The 18,349-nt window shown below is 46.4% G+C and overlaps 1 protein-coding gene across 1 annotated transcript in view; it reads right to left on the bottom strand.

Moving 5' to 3' along the window:
- LOC137348185 (plexin domain-containing protein 2-like) overlaps positions 1-18,349 on the bottom strand; it is a 455,424-nt gene that overhangs the window by 164,468 nt on the left and 272,607 nt on the right. Inside the window, exon 5 of the mRNA XM_068013514.1 lies at positions 9,673-9,795. Within this exon, the coding sequence (XP_067869615.1) occupies positions 9,673-9,795 (123 nt within the window). The remainder of the gene's footprint in view (positions 1-9,672; positions 9,796-18,349) is intronic.

Raw genomic sequence — 18,349 nt, 5'->3', positions numbered from 1 at the left:
TTGAAGAAGTCTCAGTGAGTTGCTGCAGTGAATCTTGTAGTGCAACCACATTGTGCCTGGGGTGGAGGGAGTGAATGTTTAAAGTGTTGGATGGGTGCCAATCAAATGGGCTGTTTTGTGTTGGATGGTGTTGAGCTTCGATTGTTGTTGGAGCTGCACCCATTTAGGCAGGTGGAGAGTATTCCATCACTCTCCTGACATGTGCCTGATAGATGGTAAACAGGCTTTGGGGAGTCTGGAAGTGAGTTGTTCACTTCAGAATACCCAACCTCTGACCTGATCTTGTAGCCGTAGTATTTATGTGGCTTGTCTGGGTAATTTTCTGATCAATGGTGACCTCCAGGATGTTGATAGTGGGGGATTCAATGATGGTAATACCGTTGAATGTCAAGGGAAGATGGTTAAGATTCTCTTTTGTTGGAGATGGTCATTGCCTAGCACTTGTGTGGCACAAATGTGACTTGCCACTTATCAGCGCAAGCCTGAATGTTGCCAAGGTCTTGCGGCACGTGGGCACAGACTGCTTCACTAAGTGAGGAATTACAAATGGAACTGAACGCTGTTCAATCAACAACGAACATCCCCACTTCCGACCTTATGATGGAGCGAAAGCCATCGATAAAGCAGCTGAAGATGGTTGGGCCTAGGATACTGTCCTGAGGAGCTCCTGCAGAAATGCCCTGGGACTGAGATGACTGGCGTCTAATAAGCACAATTATTTTCCTTTGTGCTCAGTATGACTCCAACCAGTGGAGTTTTTCCCCCTGAAACGCATTGACTTCAATTTTACTAGGGCTCCTTGATGCCACTGCTGGCCAAGTACTGCTTTGAAGTCAAGAGCAGCCATTCTCACCTCAACTCGAGAATTCATTTTTCCCCACTATCTCCATATCCCTTGATGTCATTAATATCTAGAAATCTATCGATTTCTGTTTTGAACATGCTCAATGATGATTGAGCTGCTACAGCCCTCCAGGGCAGAGAATTCTACAGATTCACCACCCTCTGAGTAAAGAAATTCCTCCTCATCCCAGTCTTACATGGCTTGCCCCTTATTCCGAGACTTTGTCCCCTGGTTCTAGACTAACCACCCAGAGGAAACATCCTATTCACATCTACCCTGTCACACCCCGTAAGAATTTTGTAAGTTTCAATGAGATTACCTCTCATTGTTTGAAACTCGAGAGAATACAGGCCCAGTTTCTGCAATCTCTCCTCATAAGACTATCCTGCCATCCCAGGGATTAGTCTGGTGATCCTCCATTGCACTCTCTCTGTGGCAAGTATATCCTTCCTTCGATAAGGAGGAATATACACAATACTCCAGGCGCAATCTCAACAAGGTTCTATACAATTGCAGCAAGACATCTTTACTTGTGCGCTCAACTCCCCTTGCAATGAAGGTCAACATACCATTTGCCTTCCTAATTGCTTGCTGCACCTGCATACTAGCTTTTAGTGACTCACGAACAAGGACACCCCAGTCCGTCTGGACATTAACACTTCCCAACTTCTCACCATTTAAGAAATACTCTGCCCTTCTATTTTTTCTACCAAAATGGATCACTTCACACTTATTCACATTATATTCCATCTGCCATGTTCTTGTCCATTCAATTAGCCTGTCCAAATCCCCTTAAAGCCTCCTTGCATCCTCCTCACAACTTACATTCCCACCTAGTTTTGTGTCAACCCAAACCTATGATACAATTATCACTGTCCCCTAAAGGTTCTCCTACTGATATTTGATCCACCTGGCCCACCTCATTTTCAAGAACCAGGTCCAGCACTGTCTCCCCACTTGTTGGACTGGAAATATACTGCAGCAGAAAATTTTCCTGAACACACTTTAGGAACTCTTGTTGCTCTCCACCCTTTACACTACTACCATCCCAGTTGAAATTTGGATAAAGTCCCCCGTTATAACTATTCCATAATTCTTGCATCTCTCTGTAATTTTCTTGAAAATTTGTTCCTCTACATCCTATCCACTAGTTGGTGCCTATGGACTATACTGGGCAATGTAACTGCACCTTTTTTGTTCCTTAGCTCTAGACAAATTGATTCTGCCCTTGACCCCTCTGGGATATCCTCCCTCTCCAGCACTGTAATGCTCTCCTTATTCAATACTGCCACCCCTCCTCCTTTTCTTCCTTTCCCATCTTTTCTGAACACCTTGTATCCAGGAATATTTGACACCAGTCCTTTCCATTTTTGAGCCAGGTCTGTGTTATAACCACAACATCATATCACATGTCAATCTGTGCCTGTAACTCACCAATCTTATTAACTAAACTCCATGCATTCACATACATGCACAGTAACCCTGATTTAAACTTTATTACTTCCTCCTTTACTCTGCCCCCACTTAATAACTTATTATTCCCTGCTCCAGCGCGATCTATCTCCCCCAGTATTCTGTGCACCTTGGGAGTACTGTCCACCACTTTCACCTTATTCCTCTTTTCTACTTCAATGTGTTGGTTTCCATCCCCCTGACAATTTAGTTTAAACCCTCCCCAACCATACTAGTGAACTTTCCCACGAGGACATTGGTCCCAGTCCTGTTAAGGTGCAACCTGGCCTTTTTGAATAGGTGCCTCCTGCCCAGAACTGGTCAATGGCCCAAGAATCTGAAGGCCTCCCTCCTGCACCAGGCCTCAAGCCACGCATTGATCCTCTACTCTCACTGGCATATGGCACTGTGAGTAATCCAGAGATTACTACCCTCAAGGTCCTACTCTTTCACTGTCTCCCTAGCTTCTGAAAATCTAACTGTCGAACCTCAATACATGCCCTTGTTATACTGTTGGTGCCAACATGCACCACAACTTCTGGCTCACTCCCTTCCCCCAGCACAATATCTTGTACTCTCTCCGTGATGTCCTTCACCATGGCACCATGGAGGCAACACACCATGCAGGAGTCACAATAACGGTTACAGAAATGCCCAAGTGTCCCCTTGACTATGGAATCGCCTCTAACAACTGCATTTCTGCACTTTGCTGCTCCCTCCTTTGGTGTCATGGTTTGGACTACACTCCCTTAAGGTGTCATCCCTCTCAGCAGTCTCCAACGCTGAGTACCGGTTTGAGAGTGGTACACCCCCCGAAGACTCCTGTACTTCTTGCCTCTTCCTACTCTTCCGGATGATTACCCATCTATTATCCTGAGTTCTCACTGCCTGTGGGGTGACCAGCTCCTGGAATATACGATCCAGGAAACTCTCCTGCTGCCTGACGCTCCGCAGTGACTCCAGCAGCCCCTCAAGCTCAGCAATTCTCAGCTCAACCTGAAGCAGCTGGAGACAATTCCTACACATGTGGTCACCCAAGATACATGAAGGATCCTGAGGTTCCCACATGGTGCAGGAACTGCAAGCAACAGGTCTCAGCTGCCCATCCATGATCTAAAGAAAAACCCTTCAATCCCTTTTTATACAATTTATTTAGTACCCTATTTAAACTATCAATTGTAATTAATACCTCTAGTCCTGCTCTGTGCTTATACTCTTACTGCAACATTTACTGTTACACTACTCCAACTGAATATTTTTAACTTCCCAGCTCCTAATTTGAAGTAGCACCATCTCTGCTGGTTTCGCTCTCACTCTCTATATGGTAAATTATAAAATCCATTTTAGTTTTTAGTTTTTATACTGATGAATCAATCAAGTCTTATTTTATATTTGATTAATTTAGATTGAATTAAAAGCTTACCGGTATACTTACCACGTCAGGCATGTGTTTTCTTGTTCTCTATGTTGATTGTGACCGTTATTCTGATGTCACTTTTCAATTTGCCTCCGAACCTCCTCTTCCCTTACAGAATCATAGCGTCAGAGTTATACAGCACAGAATCTCCTCTCCCCTCCCGCTGCTTCTCTCCCTATCTCCTCTCCCCTCCATCTGCTTATCTCCGAATCTCCTCTCCTGCTGCTTCTCTCCATATCTCCTCTCCTCCCCCGTTGCTTCTCTCCGTATCTCCTCTCCCCTCCTGCTGCTTATCTCCGAATCTCCTCTTTTGCTGCTTCTCTCCATATCTCCTCTCCTCCCCCGCTGCTTCTCTCCGTATCTCCTCTCCTCTCCCACTGCTTCTCTCCGTATCTCCTCTCCCCTCCTGCTGCTTATCTCCGAATCTCCTCTCCCCTCCTGCTTCTCCCCATATCTCCTCTCCTCCCCCGCTGCTTCTCTCCGTATCTCCTCTCCCCTCCTGCTGCTCATCTCCGAATCACCTCTCCTGCTGCTTCTCTCCATATCTCCTCTCCTCCCCCGCTTCTTCTCTCCGTATCTCCTCTCCCGCTTCTTCTCTCCGTATCTCCTCTCCCGCTGCTTCTCTCCGTATCACCTCTCCTCTCCCGCTTCATCTCTCCGTATCTCCTCTCCCACTTCTTCTCTCCGTATCTCCTCTCCCACTTCTTCTCTCCGTATCTCCTCTCCCACTTCTTCTCTCCGTATCTCCTCTCCCACTTCTTCTCTCCGTATCTCCTCTCCCGCTTCTTCTCTCCGTATCTCCTCTCCCGCTTCTTCTCTCCGTATCTCCTCTCCCGCTTCTTCTCTCCGTATCTCCTCTCCCGCTTCTTCTCTCCGTATCTCCTCTCCCGCTTCTTCTCTCCGTATCTCCTCTCCCGCTTCTTCTCTCCATATCTCCTCTCCCGCTTCTTCTCTCCATATCTCCTCTCCCGCTTCTTCTCTCCGTATCTCCTCTCCCGCTGCTTCTCTCCGTATCACTTCTCCTCTCCCGCTGCTTCTCTCCGTATCTCCTCTCCCCTCCCGCTGCTTCTCTCCATACCTCCTCTCCCCTCCTGCTGCTTCTCTCCATATCTCCTCTCCTCTCCTGCTGCTTCTCTCCGACTCTCCTCTCCTCTCCCGCTGCTTCTCTCCGTATCTCCTCTCCCCTCCTGCTGCTTATCTCCGAATCTCCTCTCCTGCTGCTTCTCTCTCCATATCTCCTCTCCCGCTTCTTCTCTCCGAATCTCCTCCCCCCTTCCCGCTGCTTCTCTCCGTATCTCCTCTCCTCTCCCGCTTCTTCTCTCCGTATCTCCTCTCCCCTCCCGCTGCTTCTCTCCGTATCTCCTCTCCCCTCCCGCTGCTTCTCTCCGTATCTCCTCTCCCCTCCCGCTGCTTCTCTCCGTATCTCCTCTCCCCTCCCGCTGCTTCTCTCCGTATCTCCTCTCCCCTCCCGCTGCTTCTCTCCGTATCTCCTCTCCCCTCCCGCTGCTTCTCTCCATATCTCCTCTCCTCTCCGAATCTCCTCTCCGACTCTCCTCTCCTCTCCCGCTGCTTCTCTCCGTATCTCCTCTCCCCTCCTGCTGCTTATCTCCGAATCTCCTCTCCTGCTGCTTCTCTCTCCATATCTCCTCTCCTCTCCCGCTGCTTCTCTCCGAATCTCCTCTCCTCTCCCGCTTCTTCTCTCCGTATCTCCTCCCCCCTTCCCGCTGCTTCTCTCCGTATCTCCTCTCCTCTCCCGCTTCTTCTCTCCGTATCTCCTCTCCCCTCCTGCTGCTCATCTCCGAATCACCTCTCCTGCTGCTTCTCTCCATATCTCCTCTCCTCCCCCGCTTCTTCTCTCCGTATCTCCTCTCCCGCTTCTTCTCTCCGTATCTCCTCTCCTGCTGCTTCTCTCCGTATCACCTCTCCTGCTGCTTCTCTCCGTATCACCTCTCCTCTCCCGCTTCATCTCTCCGTATCTCCTCTCCCACTTCTTCTCTCCGTATCTCCTCTCCCACTTCTTCTCTCCGTATCTCCTCTCCCACTTCTTCTCTCCGTATCTCCTCTCCCACTTCTTCTCTCCGTATCTCCTCTCCCACTTCTTCTCTCCGTATCTCCTCTCCCACTTCTTCTCTCCGTATCTCCTCTCCCGCTTCTTCTCTCCGTATCTCCTCTCCCGCTTCTTCTCTCCATATCTCCTCTCCCGCTTCTTCTCTCCATATCTCCTCTCCCGCTTCTTCTCTCCGTATCTCCTCTCCCGCTTCTTCTCTCCGTATCTCCTCTCCCGCTTCTTCTCTCCGTATCTCCTCTCCCGCTTCTTCTCTCCGTATCTCCTCTCCCGCTGCTTCTCTCCGTATCACTTCTCCCCTCCCGCTGCTTCTCTCCGTATCTCCTCTCCCCTCCCGCTGCTTCTCTCCATACCTCCTCTCCCCTCCTGCTGCTTCTCTCCATATCTCCTCTCCTCTCCTGCTGCTTCTCTCCGACTCTCCTCTCCTCTCCCGCTGCTTCTCTCCGTATCTCCTCTCCCCTCCTGCTGCTTATCTCCGAATCTCCTCTCCTGCTGCTTCTCTCTCCATATCTCCTCTCCCGCTTCTTCTCTCCGAATCTCCTCCCCCCTTCCCGCTGCTTCTCTCCGTATCTCCTCTCCTCTCCCGCTTCTTCTCTCCGTATCTCCTCTCCCCTCCCGCTGCTTCTCTCCGTATCTCCTCTCCCCTCCCGCTGCTTCTCTCCGTATCTCCTCTCCCCTCCCGCTGCTTCTCTCCGTATCTCCTCTCCCCTCCCGCTGCTTCTCTCCGTATCTCCTCTCCCCTCCCACTGCTTCTTTCCGTATCTCCTCTCCCCTCCCGCTGCTTCTCTCCGTATCTCCTCTCCCCTCCCGCTGCTTCTCTCCGTATCTCCTCTCCCCTCCCGCTGCTTCTCTCCATATCTCCTCTCCTCTCCGAATCTCCTCTCCTCTCCCACTGCTTCTCTCCGTATCTCCTCTCCCCTCCTGCTGCTTATCTCCGAATCTCCTCTCCTGCTGCTTCTCTCTCCATATCTCCTCTCCTCTCCCGCTGCTTCTCTCCGAATCTCCTCTCCTCTCCCGCTTCTTCTCTCCGTATCTCCTCCCCCCTTCCCGCTGCTTCTCTCCGTATCTCCTCTCCTTTCCCGCTTCTTCTCTCCGTATCTCCTCTCCCCTCCCGCTGCTTCTCTCCGTATCTCCTCTCCCCTCCCGCTGCTTTTCTCCGTATCTCCTCTCCCCTCCCGCTGCTTTTCTCCATATCTCCTCTCCCCTCCCGCTGCTTCTCTCCGTATCTCCTCTCCCCTCCCGCTGCTTCTCTCCATATCTCCTCTCCCCTCCCACTGCTTATCTCCATATCTCCTCTCCCCTCCCGCTGCTTCTCTCCATATCTCCTCTCCTCTCCCGCTGCTTCTCTCCGTATCTCCTCTCCCCTCCTGCTGCTTCTCTCCATATCTCCTCTCCCCTCCCACTGCTTATCTCCATATCTCCTCTCCCCTCCCGCTGCTTCTCTCCGGATTTCCTCTCCTCTCCCGCCGCTTCTCTCTGAATCTCCAAACTTCTGGTGAGCTTTTTAAATCCTCACCTCTCTCGCTGCTTCTCTCCAAATCTCCTCTCCTCTCCCGCTGCTTCTCTCCGTATCTCCTCTCCCCTCCCGCTGCTTCTCTCTGTATCTCCTCTCCCCTCCCGCTGCTTCTCTCTGTATCTCCTCTCCCCTCCCGCTGCTTCTCTCCATACCTCCTCCCTCCTCCCGCTGCTTCTCTCCGGATCCCCAAACTTCTGGTGCACTTTTTAAATCCTCACCTCTTCCGCTGCTTCTCTCCGAATCTCCTCTCCTCTCCCGCTGCTTCTGGCCATATCTCCTCTCCCCACCCGTTACTTCTCTCCGGATCCCCAAACTACTGGTGCACTTTTTAAATCCTCACCTCTCCCGCTGCTTCTCTCCGAATCTCCTCTCCTGCTGCTTCTCTCCATATCTCCTCTCCCGCTGCTTCTCTCCATATCTCCTCTCCCCTCCCGCTGCTTCTCTCCGTATCTCCTCTGCCCTCCCGCTGCTTCTCTCCGAATCTCCTCTCCTCTCCCGCTGCTTCTCTCCGTATCTCCTCTCCCCTCCCGCTGCTTCTCTCCGAATCTCCTCTCCTCTCCCGCTGCTTCTGTCCGTATCTCCAAACTACTGGTGCACTTTTTAAATCCTCACCTCTCCGGCTGCTTCTCTCCGAATCTCCTCTCCTGCTGCTTCTGTCCATATCTCCTCTCCCCACCCGCTGCATCTCGTCTGAATCTCCTCTCCCCTCCTGCTGCTTCTCTCCGGATCCCCAAAATTTTGGCGCACTTTTTAAATCCACTCCTCTCCTGCTGTTTCTCTGAGTGTCTGAGCTTTTGCCGCACTTTGTAATCCTCTCCTCTCTCGCTGCTTGCTCTGAATCTCTGGTCTTTAGCATTGACTGAGCCACCTGGTACTGGATTCTGCAGGTTAACCAAAACCTTCTAGGTTAATGGCTATGTGGCTTGTTAGATTATTTCAGAGGGCAGTTAGAAATCAATTACATTGCTGTGTGTCATAGTCCAAGGATACGGGGTAAACCTTTCAGGACTGAGATGAGGAGAAATTTCTTCACCCAGAGAGTGGTGAGCCTGTGGAATTCAGTACCACAGAAAGCAGTTGAGGCCAAAACATTGCATGTTTTCAAGAAGGAGTTAGATATAGCTCTTGGGTCTAAAGGGATCAAAGGGTATGGGGCGAAAGTGGGAACAGGCTACTGAGTTGGATGATCATCCATGATCATAATGAATGGTGGAGCAGGCTCGAAGGCCGAATGGCCTACTCCTGCTCCTATTTTCTATGTTTCTGTGTGTCTGTAGTCACATATATGCCAGACAAGGTAAGGACAGCCAATTTCCTTCTCTGATCAACATGAGTGAGCCAGGTGAGTTTTTCCATCAATCCGATAGCTTCACGGTCTTCATTTCTGCCACTAGCTTTTTAATGCCAGATTTAATTAACTGAATTAAAATTCCCCAGCTGCCATTGGTAGGATTTGAACTCATGTCTCATGTACATCAGTCCAGGCCTCTGGATTACTTACTAGTCCAGTAATTTAACCACAATGTTACTGTTTCGCAATGGTGGTGCCATTGAAGGTGAAGGAGAGATGGTTGGACTATTTCTTTGAAGAGATAGTTATTAGCTAGCACTAATGTTGTCACGGAGTGAATCGAATTGGCTGAAGTCTGGCATCTGTGATGCTGGGGACTTCAGGAGGAGGCCTAATGTTTACTGTTCAGTACTCTTACTGCTAATGCTTTTCATTCTGATTGGCTTAGCTGATTGAATAAGAACGTCCAAGAATATCACTACAGAATTTCCTTAGGGCACTGTCATTAGTGCAGCCATATTTGCCAAAGGGATTCATTCCTCTGTCATAAAGTTAGGAGTTGGCTGTATGCAGATAAGGCTACAGTGTTAATTCACAACTCCTCTCATAATGAATTCAGCCTACAGCAAGAACTGGACAACATCCAGATTTGGGCTGAGAAGTGACAACATTAGTGACAACAAGGCAGCTCACCACCACCTTCTCAAGGGCAATTAGGGATGGGCAATAAATGCTGGCCTAGCCAGCGACACCCACATCCCTGAATGAATAAAAAAAAGTCAACATTAGCAACAATTTGCAGATTTCAGCCCAGTGAATTGTTACCAGCTTAGCAAGTGTTCAGAACTACCATTTTAGATAGTTACCATTGTCTGTTCAATTATTTATCCAATCTAACCCCAAGAGGTCTCCCTGGGTAAAAGAATGCACCTCAGCATCTGAGTAAGAAAATTTACATAAATCAAAGGACCCTGCTCTTTACCCATATTTAGCGTACACAGGGGATTTCTAGGGAAGCAAAATATGAATTGGCCTTTTTTGTGCTCAAAACTGTCCTGCAAGATGTTTCAATAAAGCTAATACTTACCATTGTCAAAGTATCTGACAGTCGAATTCCTAGACACACTTGGGTCGAAATTAGCCATCAGTGGTGCGATGTACTGGGTAGCTGTTAACATACGATGTACAACTTCCCCTGTATAGATAAAACCTACAAGACAGAAGATTTAATGAAACTAGATCCAATATCCATCAAAACCATAAATCCTGATTTTAAATCATATAAATAATGCAACTCTCATTGAACAATTAATGAACCAACTGTATTTCTTCACCAAAGAGAAACGAAAACCTCAATTATAGAAATTACCACATGGAAACAAGCTGTTCAGCCTAATCAGTCTGTGTTGGCGTTTATCCTCCAGACAAATAGTCCTAAACCCATGTGCCCACCCTGGTCCCAAATTCCTTTATTCACCTATCCTTCAACCACCAAAAACATTCAAGAAAAGCACTGAGAAGAAAAAAGGTTAAGAAAAGTCTGCTCACAGCATTCAGCGGCAACTGGGAATACTTCCATGCCATAACATCAAGCTGCATCTGAACACAGTAATTTGAACCTCACATTTTGAATTGTTCCATCGTGCACCGGTTGACAAAGCCAGCTCAGGAGGACAGAAAACCATAAGAATGAAGAATGGAGAGCAAGCATGTGAATCAGTTATAGATAAAATCTCAAGCCTGGAATTACAGAATCCAGAATAAGGAGCCACAATGCTTGTTGAGAGAGACAGACAGATGGATATATATGGAGAAACTACACAGTGAGAGATATGACCTGGAGCATAATGACACAAAACCTGGAATGGGATGAGAGCGCCAATAGAAAACAATAGAAATTTAGCATCAGAAACCTTACAACAATCTGGCTGTTTTGTCAGTTTAATGACAATTCAGCTCAAAAAGGTTTACCACCACTGGTCCAGAACAAAACTTCATCAGGATTGTTGTAAAGAAAACTGAACATATGAGCAGTCCTCAAAATACCCAGTCATATCACAGTTGGGGGGGCGGGGGGTGTCTGAGAAACCACACATCAGTCAATTTACTGTTCATAATTTAAATAGCAGGGCATAAAGTTCATCTAAAACCTCAGCTTCAAGATCTTTGCACAGGAAATGAACCATTTCAAAAGAGGAGTGAGGCAACTTGTTAATTATCATCCATCCTAGTCAATGTCGTGGTTAATATGTTCAATGGCATCAAGGGGCATTTCTGCTCCACTTCACAGATATTTTCTAGTTGGTGGACTTACTGTACTAAACTCACCTTGCTGAATAGTAGGTTAATTAATTAAATATGGAGATGCGGATGGTATTGTGACTTCTCATATTTCAGGATGGGGCTCCAAATGTATTAATTAATATAGAAACAATAAATAGCCACCATGTATCAGTAAGAAATAATAACTGCCTGCTCCAATTATTGCTTATTAATTTTATTAGTTTTAAGAAAACGAACATCATGGGACAGGACGTCAGAAATGCCCCATCCATCAATATCAGCGACCACACTCTGGAAGTGGTTCAAGAGTTCACCTACCTGGACTCAATCATCACCAGCAACCTGTCTCTTGATGCAGAAATCAACAAGCGCATGGGAAAGTCGTGTGCTGCTATGTCCAGACTGGCCGAGAGGGTGTGGGAAAATGGCACACTAACACGGAACAGAAAAGTCCAAGTGTTTCAAGCCTGTGTCCTCAATACCTTGCTCTATGGCAGCAAGGCCTGGACAATGTATGTCAGCCAAAAGTGACGTCTCAACGCATTTCATCTTCGCTGTCTCCAGAGAATCCTTGGCATCAGGTGGCAGGACCATATCTCCAAAGCAGAAGTCCACGAGGCAGCCAACATCCCAAGCGTGTACGCCCTACTAAGCCAGTGGCGCTTGAGATGGCTTGGCCATGTGAGCCGCATGGAAGATGACAGGATTCCCAAGGACATAATGTACAGCCAGCTCGTCACTGGTATCAGACCCAGTGGCCGTCCATGTCTCTGTTTTAAAGACGTTTGCAAACGCGACATGAAGTCTTGCGACATTGACAAGTCGTGGGAGCCAGTTGCCAGCGATCGCCAGAGCTGGCGGACAACCATAAAGGTGGGGCTGAAGAGAGGCAAGTCGAAGAGACTTAGCAGTTGGCAGGAAAAGAGACAGCAGTGCAAGGAGAGAGCCAACTGTGAAACAGCCCCGAGAACCAACTCCACCTGCAGCGCCTGTAGAAGAGTCTGTCCCTCTAGAATTGGCCTTTATAGCCATTCCAGGTGCTGCTCCACAAGCCACTGACCACCTCTAGGCGCTTACCCATTGTCTCTCGAGACAAGGAGGCCAAAAGGAATTAGTACCTGGGAGCTATAGTACATGACAACTTCCACTGGGACATCGTCCTGCAAGACTGTGCTAAGAAGCCCTTTGGACTTTCTTCTCTTTCTTAAAAAACAGAATAAGCTTATGGCATCTAGTTTAGTGTTGTTTAGTTTAGTTTAGAGATACAGCACTGAAACAGGCCCTTCGGCCCACCGAGTCTGTGCCGACCATCAACCACCCAGTTTTACTAATCCTACACTAATCCCATATTCCTACCACATCCCCACCTGTCCCTATATTTCCCTACCACCTACCTATACTAGGAGCAATTTATAATGGCCAATTAACCTATCAACCTGCAAGTCTTTGACATGTGGGAGGAAACCGGAGCACCCGGAGGAAACCCACGCAGACACAGGGAGAACTTGCAAACTCCACACAGGCAGCACCCGGAATTGAACCCAGGTCGCTGGAGCTGTGAGGCTGCGGTGCTAACCACTGCGCCACTGTGCCGCGACTAATGCCCATCATGTTTCAGAACTCTGAAGGAATACAACAGTAGGGCTTCCTCTGACCAATGCTCAAGCTCCAGGCCTATACCAACCTATCAATGTGTAATTTGAAAGGACATTCAGCAGGAAATTTACCAGTATTCTCTACTCTTAGTCTGTGCGATTCATTAAATTCCATTCCTGCTCCCTGTGCATACTTGGCAGTTCCTATGCCTTGGCTTTGTGAACAGGTAACTGAGTCCTTTACATTTGGTAAATGGGGTTTATCCCTGCAGGGACAAAATCTGCCTATGTGGATTTATTGGCAGATTGGTTAGAAGACTCTAAAACACGCTAATGGTTTTCCATGTACATCAAACACCAGACTACCCAACAAATAATGGTGGAAAATAAACCATTTACATCAGTGATTAGTGTAGATCTGTGCCTTTCACCCAATAATGCAAGATGGTGTGACTTTAAACTTTGGTTATTGTAATTCCTGAATGAAACATTAGATGATATGTTTTTTCTCCTCTGTGCTGCTTTGTCCAAAAAGCAATATATTCTTGTACAGAACAAATTGTATTTCTTGGAAAAATATCAGGAGTCCTTTTGTAATCTGAAGGGCTTTGTATTTGTACAGAGGTGCATTGATTGTCAGGGCCAGGTTACTTTAAGAAGGAAATCTTTAGTTTTGAAAAAAGATGTAGATGTTTACCCGACTGAAGAATAAATTCCACAGAAACACAGAAAAACATTTATAGAAATATTTGAAATAGATAAGTTTCCAGATTTAATAGGAGAAAGCATAATTAACACTGCCAATGTCTCTTCACTATTTAAAACTAGGAAATTAATCTGTCAGTTGTGTGCCAGTTACTAAAAGCTGTTATTCTGTTATTAGGGACAGAGTGACTGAGCATTTGGACAAATGTGAGCTGATCAGAGAGAACCAGCATGGATTTGTAAAGGGGAAGTCTAATGACATTGGCTGAGTTTTTTGAGGAGGTAACTAATTTGGTAGATAAGAAAGTATCTATGGATGTTATTTATACAGACTTCCAGAAGGCATTCAACAAGGTTCCATATAAGAAACTGTTAACAAAAATGAAAAGACGTGGCGCTGAATTTTATGAAGGCGGCTGGGATCCCAACAACAGGCTGGAAAGGCGAGGGGATCCCCGTTTGCATTTTACTACCTTCCCATGCAAGCACAAGAGATGCAAAACCTGCCTTTTACTTCCTCCCTTCCCACTGTCCAGGGTCCCAAACACTCCTTCGAGGTGAAACAGCAATTTATTTTTACTTTGTTCAATTTAATATACTGTAGTCGCTGCTCACGATGCGGTTTCCTCTACACTGAGGATATCAAGCACAAATTGGATGACGGCTTTGCAGAACACCTCTGTTCAGACTGCAAGCATGAAGGCAACCTTCCGGTCACCTGTCGTTTAAATTGTTCACCTCACCCCCACTCTGACCTCAGCTTCCAACACTGTTCCAATGAAATTCAACATAAGCTCGGGGAACAGCACCTTATTTTTTGATTGGAGACTTTACAGTCTGCCAGACAGAACATTGTGTTCAACAATTTCATGCCATAACCTCTGCCACCATCTTTTTGATGGCATCTGATGGTGATGATTCTGCTATTCCCATTTATACTTTCCCTCGACTCATCTTTTGTTTTTTTGCTTGTCCCATTTCATTTTGCCTTGCACCATCATCAACTTCGTCATTTAATATATCCTATCTTTCACTCCATCACCCACCTTCCCTTTTGTTCTTTCCTCCCTTTGTTCTCTTCACCTCTCTGTCTGTACTTGCTTAAGATCTGCTGCATCTCTAACATTCTCCAGTTTTGAAGAAAGGTCATCAACCGGAAACATTGGACTGAATATTAGCTCCAGGGTCCCGATCCCGACGCGGGGCTGAATTCTGGGGCAGGAGCCCAGAAGTGGCCATGGCAAGACTCTGGATGAGAATTTTGAGGAGGTGGGCAATTAAGAGGCTGCCTCTGGGAGCCCCATCCAATAAAGGTCAGGGGGCAGACTCCACTGCCAGGAGGGCCAAAGGCAGTGTCCAAGGCCCTGGGTGGCCGGCAGCCCCACCAGGAGAAGTGGGCACTGTCGCTGTCTGTGGGGACTTCTGAAGACTTGGAAATAATATAAAATATATTGTGGTCACAGCTGCCAGGCCATCATAGCGGAGAGGAACCTCTCCACAGGATGGCCTGAGATCGCGGCAATGGATGCGTCTCTGTCCCCCACGACGTGCCACCAGGAGGCCACCACCATTCCATCTGTGGGCTCCAGCTACATTAGAGGCCAGTGCACTGTCTGGAATATCCAGACAGTGTGTGAAGAGTGCTCACAATTGGCACTTTAATTAGCTTAATTGGCTACCTGCCACTGGCGGGTGGGTAGCCCGCACTCCCAGAAGCAGGTGGGAACATGCCAGCTGCCTGGTAGGTGGGGCTGTAGTGAGAAATTGCTGGCACGCCCACCTCCAAACACGCCCCTGCCTTGGGATGAAAATTCTGCCAGTTAAACTCTGTTTCTCCCTCTACAACTACTGCGTGACCTGCAGAATATTTCCATCATTTTTTGTTTTCATTTTAATATTTCCAGCATCCAGAGTAGTTTGCTTTTGATAGACTTTTGTTCGGCAATGCTAATAAGGGGTATGGAGCAAGATGGGCAGATGGACTTAGGATACACATCAGCCATGATCTAATTAAATGGAGGAACAGGCTTGAGGGGCTGACTGCCCTACTCCTGTTCCTAAAACAGTCCGTTAACCAAATCTTACAGCCATGAATGGCACATTTCAAAGCTGCATATTACTATGTTTTTAATTTGTGTTCTTTAATACAGAGGGGAAACAGCAGCCAACCTCTTGATTTTCACCCTCCTGTAAACTTATAGCTCAGCTGGTTCTCCTGTGAAGTATAATGAATTTTGAATATCATCATCATCATAGAGATACAGCACTGAAACAGGCCCTTCGGCCCACCGAGTCTGTGCTGACCAACAACGACCCATTTATACGAACCCTACAGTAATCCCATATTCCCTACCATTCTCCTACCCCCCTACCTACACTAGGGGCAATTTACAATGGCCAATTTACCTATCAACCTGCAAGTCTTTGGCTGTGGGAGGAAACCGGAGCACCCAGCGAAAACCCACGCGGTCACAGGGAGAACTTGCAAACTCAGCACAGGCAGTACCCAGAACTGAACCCGGGTCGCTGGAGCTGTGAGGCTGCGGTGCTAACCACTGCGCCACCCCTATATTGTCAAAAATATCCTTGTCAAAAATTACAAGAAGATGTTTCAATGGTATAAATGAGTATTTTGCTTCTTTACTCTAGTTCTACCCTGATTTCCATATGTTAGAAAGCAGCAAACGTACCAAAACTAGCTTCTCCATTTATTTTATCTTTAAGATTTTTCCAGCTTCTTGTTTGTTACCCTAATTGTTTCTTTGGAGAGACTCTAGTATGTTACAACCCCACTCAACTTCCCAAACCATGTTAGTTCACTCTAAATAAAGTTTATTTATATTTTATTTATTTATTTTATATTCCACCATGGGGAGGGGGGCGGAGGTGGTGGCTGGCAGGTAGTGGTGTGGTACCAATTTATTCCAGGCACGTTATCCAGATCAGTTCATTCAATCAATACAAGGTAATCTCTTGTATACAACACTAGTGGGCACATACTATTTACAATGACAGTCCTGTTTGATTGCTTTGTGCTCTTTTCCCGCACGGTATGACTTCAGGCAAGTTAAGTATTGTGTATCAGTCAACTGTAAAAATTTCTTTTGTGAAAATGTCTCAAACATTTCACACAGGCAATTCAGGGAGAATGTGCTTACACAAAAGGTGACAAATCCATGGGATGAATTTATTTAAAGGTGCTCCTGCACTACCACTGCCACTTCACTAGAAGTGTGGCGAAAATATGGTTTATATCGCACTTCTGGTGAAGTTACGTCAGCAGAACAGAAGCAGCTCAGAAGAAGCTCCCCCACCTTAGAATCAAATTGGCAAGATATATTTCCATTCAGTAGTGCTTAGTATTTACAACCATGAACTGCAAAGTATGCCAATAATGTCAAAAGGCATAGCAGGCATCATATATGCTTTCACCATTTAGTAGCCTCAGGGTCAACATTGTGGAGTCTAAGGAGCCTTTCTGGTAGACCAGCATGAAATGATCAGCCATTCAATTCATGTGCAGTATCCTCAACAATACAGGGGCTATATAGGGGGCTGTTCCAGAGTTCACAGCTATAGTTATTTGCCACACATCTAATTACCCCACAACTAAAACAGTTGAATTACAGACAGCACGAGGTGACACTGAATTTTTTTGCGAGTCATTCTTTATATAATCAAGTGGAGGATGATATTTTAATATTTTCAACATTTCCTGTCAGTCAACCTTTACCACCACTTGCTACCATAACCTTATCTCCATTCACTGCCACCAACTTTAGTGTTTCATAATCTCCCTGCTACTTCAGATTAATTCCCTAACGTAACCCCTCCACACGACAAATAGTGAAGCAAAAAGAAAAAAAAAAACTTGCATTTATATAGCATCTTTCACTAGTTCAGGATGTCCCAAAGCACTCGACAGCCAATAAAATACTTTTGAAGTGGAGTCACTGTGGTAACATATAGAGGCATGACAGCCAATTTACACACATAAGCTCACACAAACAGCAATGAGATAATGAGCAAATAATCTGTTCTGATTTTGGTTACAGCATTCCCTCAATCAGTGTCAGCCATGGCTCAGTTGGTAACAATTGTGCATCTGATTTACACAGTTGTAAGTTCAAGTATCACTGCAGAGACTTGAGCACAAAATCCACTCTGCCGCTTCAGTGCAGTACTGCAGGAATGCTGCATTGTTGAAGGTGTCATTCTTCATATGAGATGTTAAACCAAGGTCTTGTGCACCCCCTTAGGTTGCGTAAAAAATCTCATGGCATGATTTCAAAGAGCAGGGGATTGCTCCCAGTCTCCAGGCCAATATTTATTACTCAACAGATCATCTGATCATTGTCACATTGTTATTTCTGGGACTTTGCTGCATGAAATTTGGATGATGCATTTCCTATATTACAACAGTGACTACTGTGACACTGCAAACTCCTGAGAGTTACTAGTATTTTAAATATTGAGGCACTTGTTTGGTTAGTTAAGAATTCTTTTCAGCTCAGTTTCTGCAACATTAAAAACATTGTGAAATAAGTTTAGATTCTGGACTTACTCAGACTGAGCGTTCCAGACTACATTTTCACATTAGGGTGCAATTACCCCAGCCTATCTTCTTTATTTGGTGGTTTCTAACTTTAGTGCGGTCCTTCTTCTTCTTCCCATCATCAGTTAGAGCCCCTCAAAAGCTCTATCCTCTGCCCTTTGCTAGGCTGAAGGACGTATTAACAGAACTCTTACTTGTCATGATGGGCAAGAGGTATGCCTCTTTTGACAGAGTATTTATCAATCGTTAATTTGTTTGTTGGTGTCATCATCTTCCCAAAAGGTTGACTGTCATGGATCTCCAACTCTGTCTGCCCTTACACATTCTGCAGAGGTTAACTGCATCCAGTCCATTATATCTGTCACCATTTCCTTCTCTGTTTCCCTCTCCTACGTTTCCATTGATCTTTCCTTCCAATCATTGTCTCTGTCTACGTTCTGCTCTAATGATGTGACCAAAATATTGCATTTTTCTCACTTTGATATTATGCCCTAATTTCCTCTTTTCTCCAGCCATCTCCAACACGTCCTCATTAATCTTTTTGTCTGTGTACGATATGCGGAACATTTTCCAATATGTCCACATCTCGAATGCATTCAGCTTATCAATAGTCTCTTTGTTTGTTG

Source organism: Heterodontus francisci, chromosome 2 (assembly GCF_036365525.1).
Source record: "Heterodontus francisci isolate sHetFra1 chromosome 2, sHetFra1.hap1, whole genome shotgun sequence".
Lineage (NCBI taxonomy): Eukaryota > Metazoa > Chordata > Chondrichthyes > Heterodontiformes > Heterodontidae > Heterodontus > Heterodontus francisci.
The sequence above is the reverse complement of the archived record's forward strand: the minus strand, read 5'-3'. Positions and strand labels throughout refer to the sequence as shown.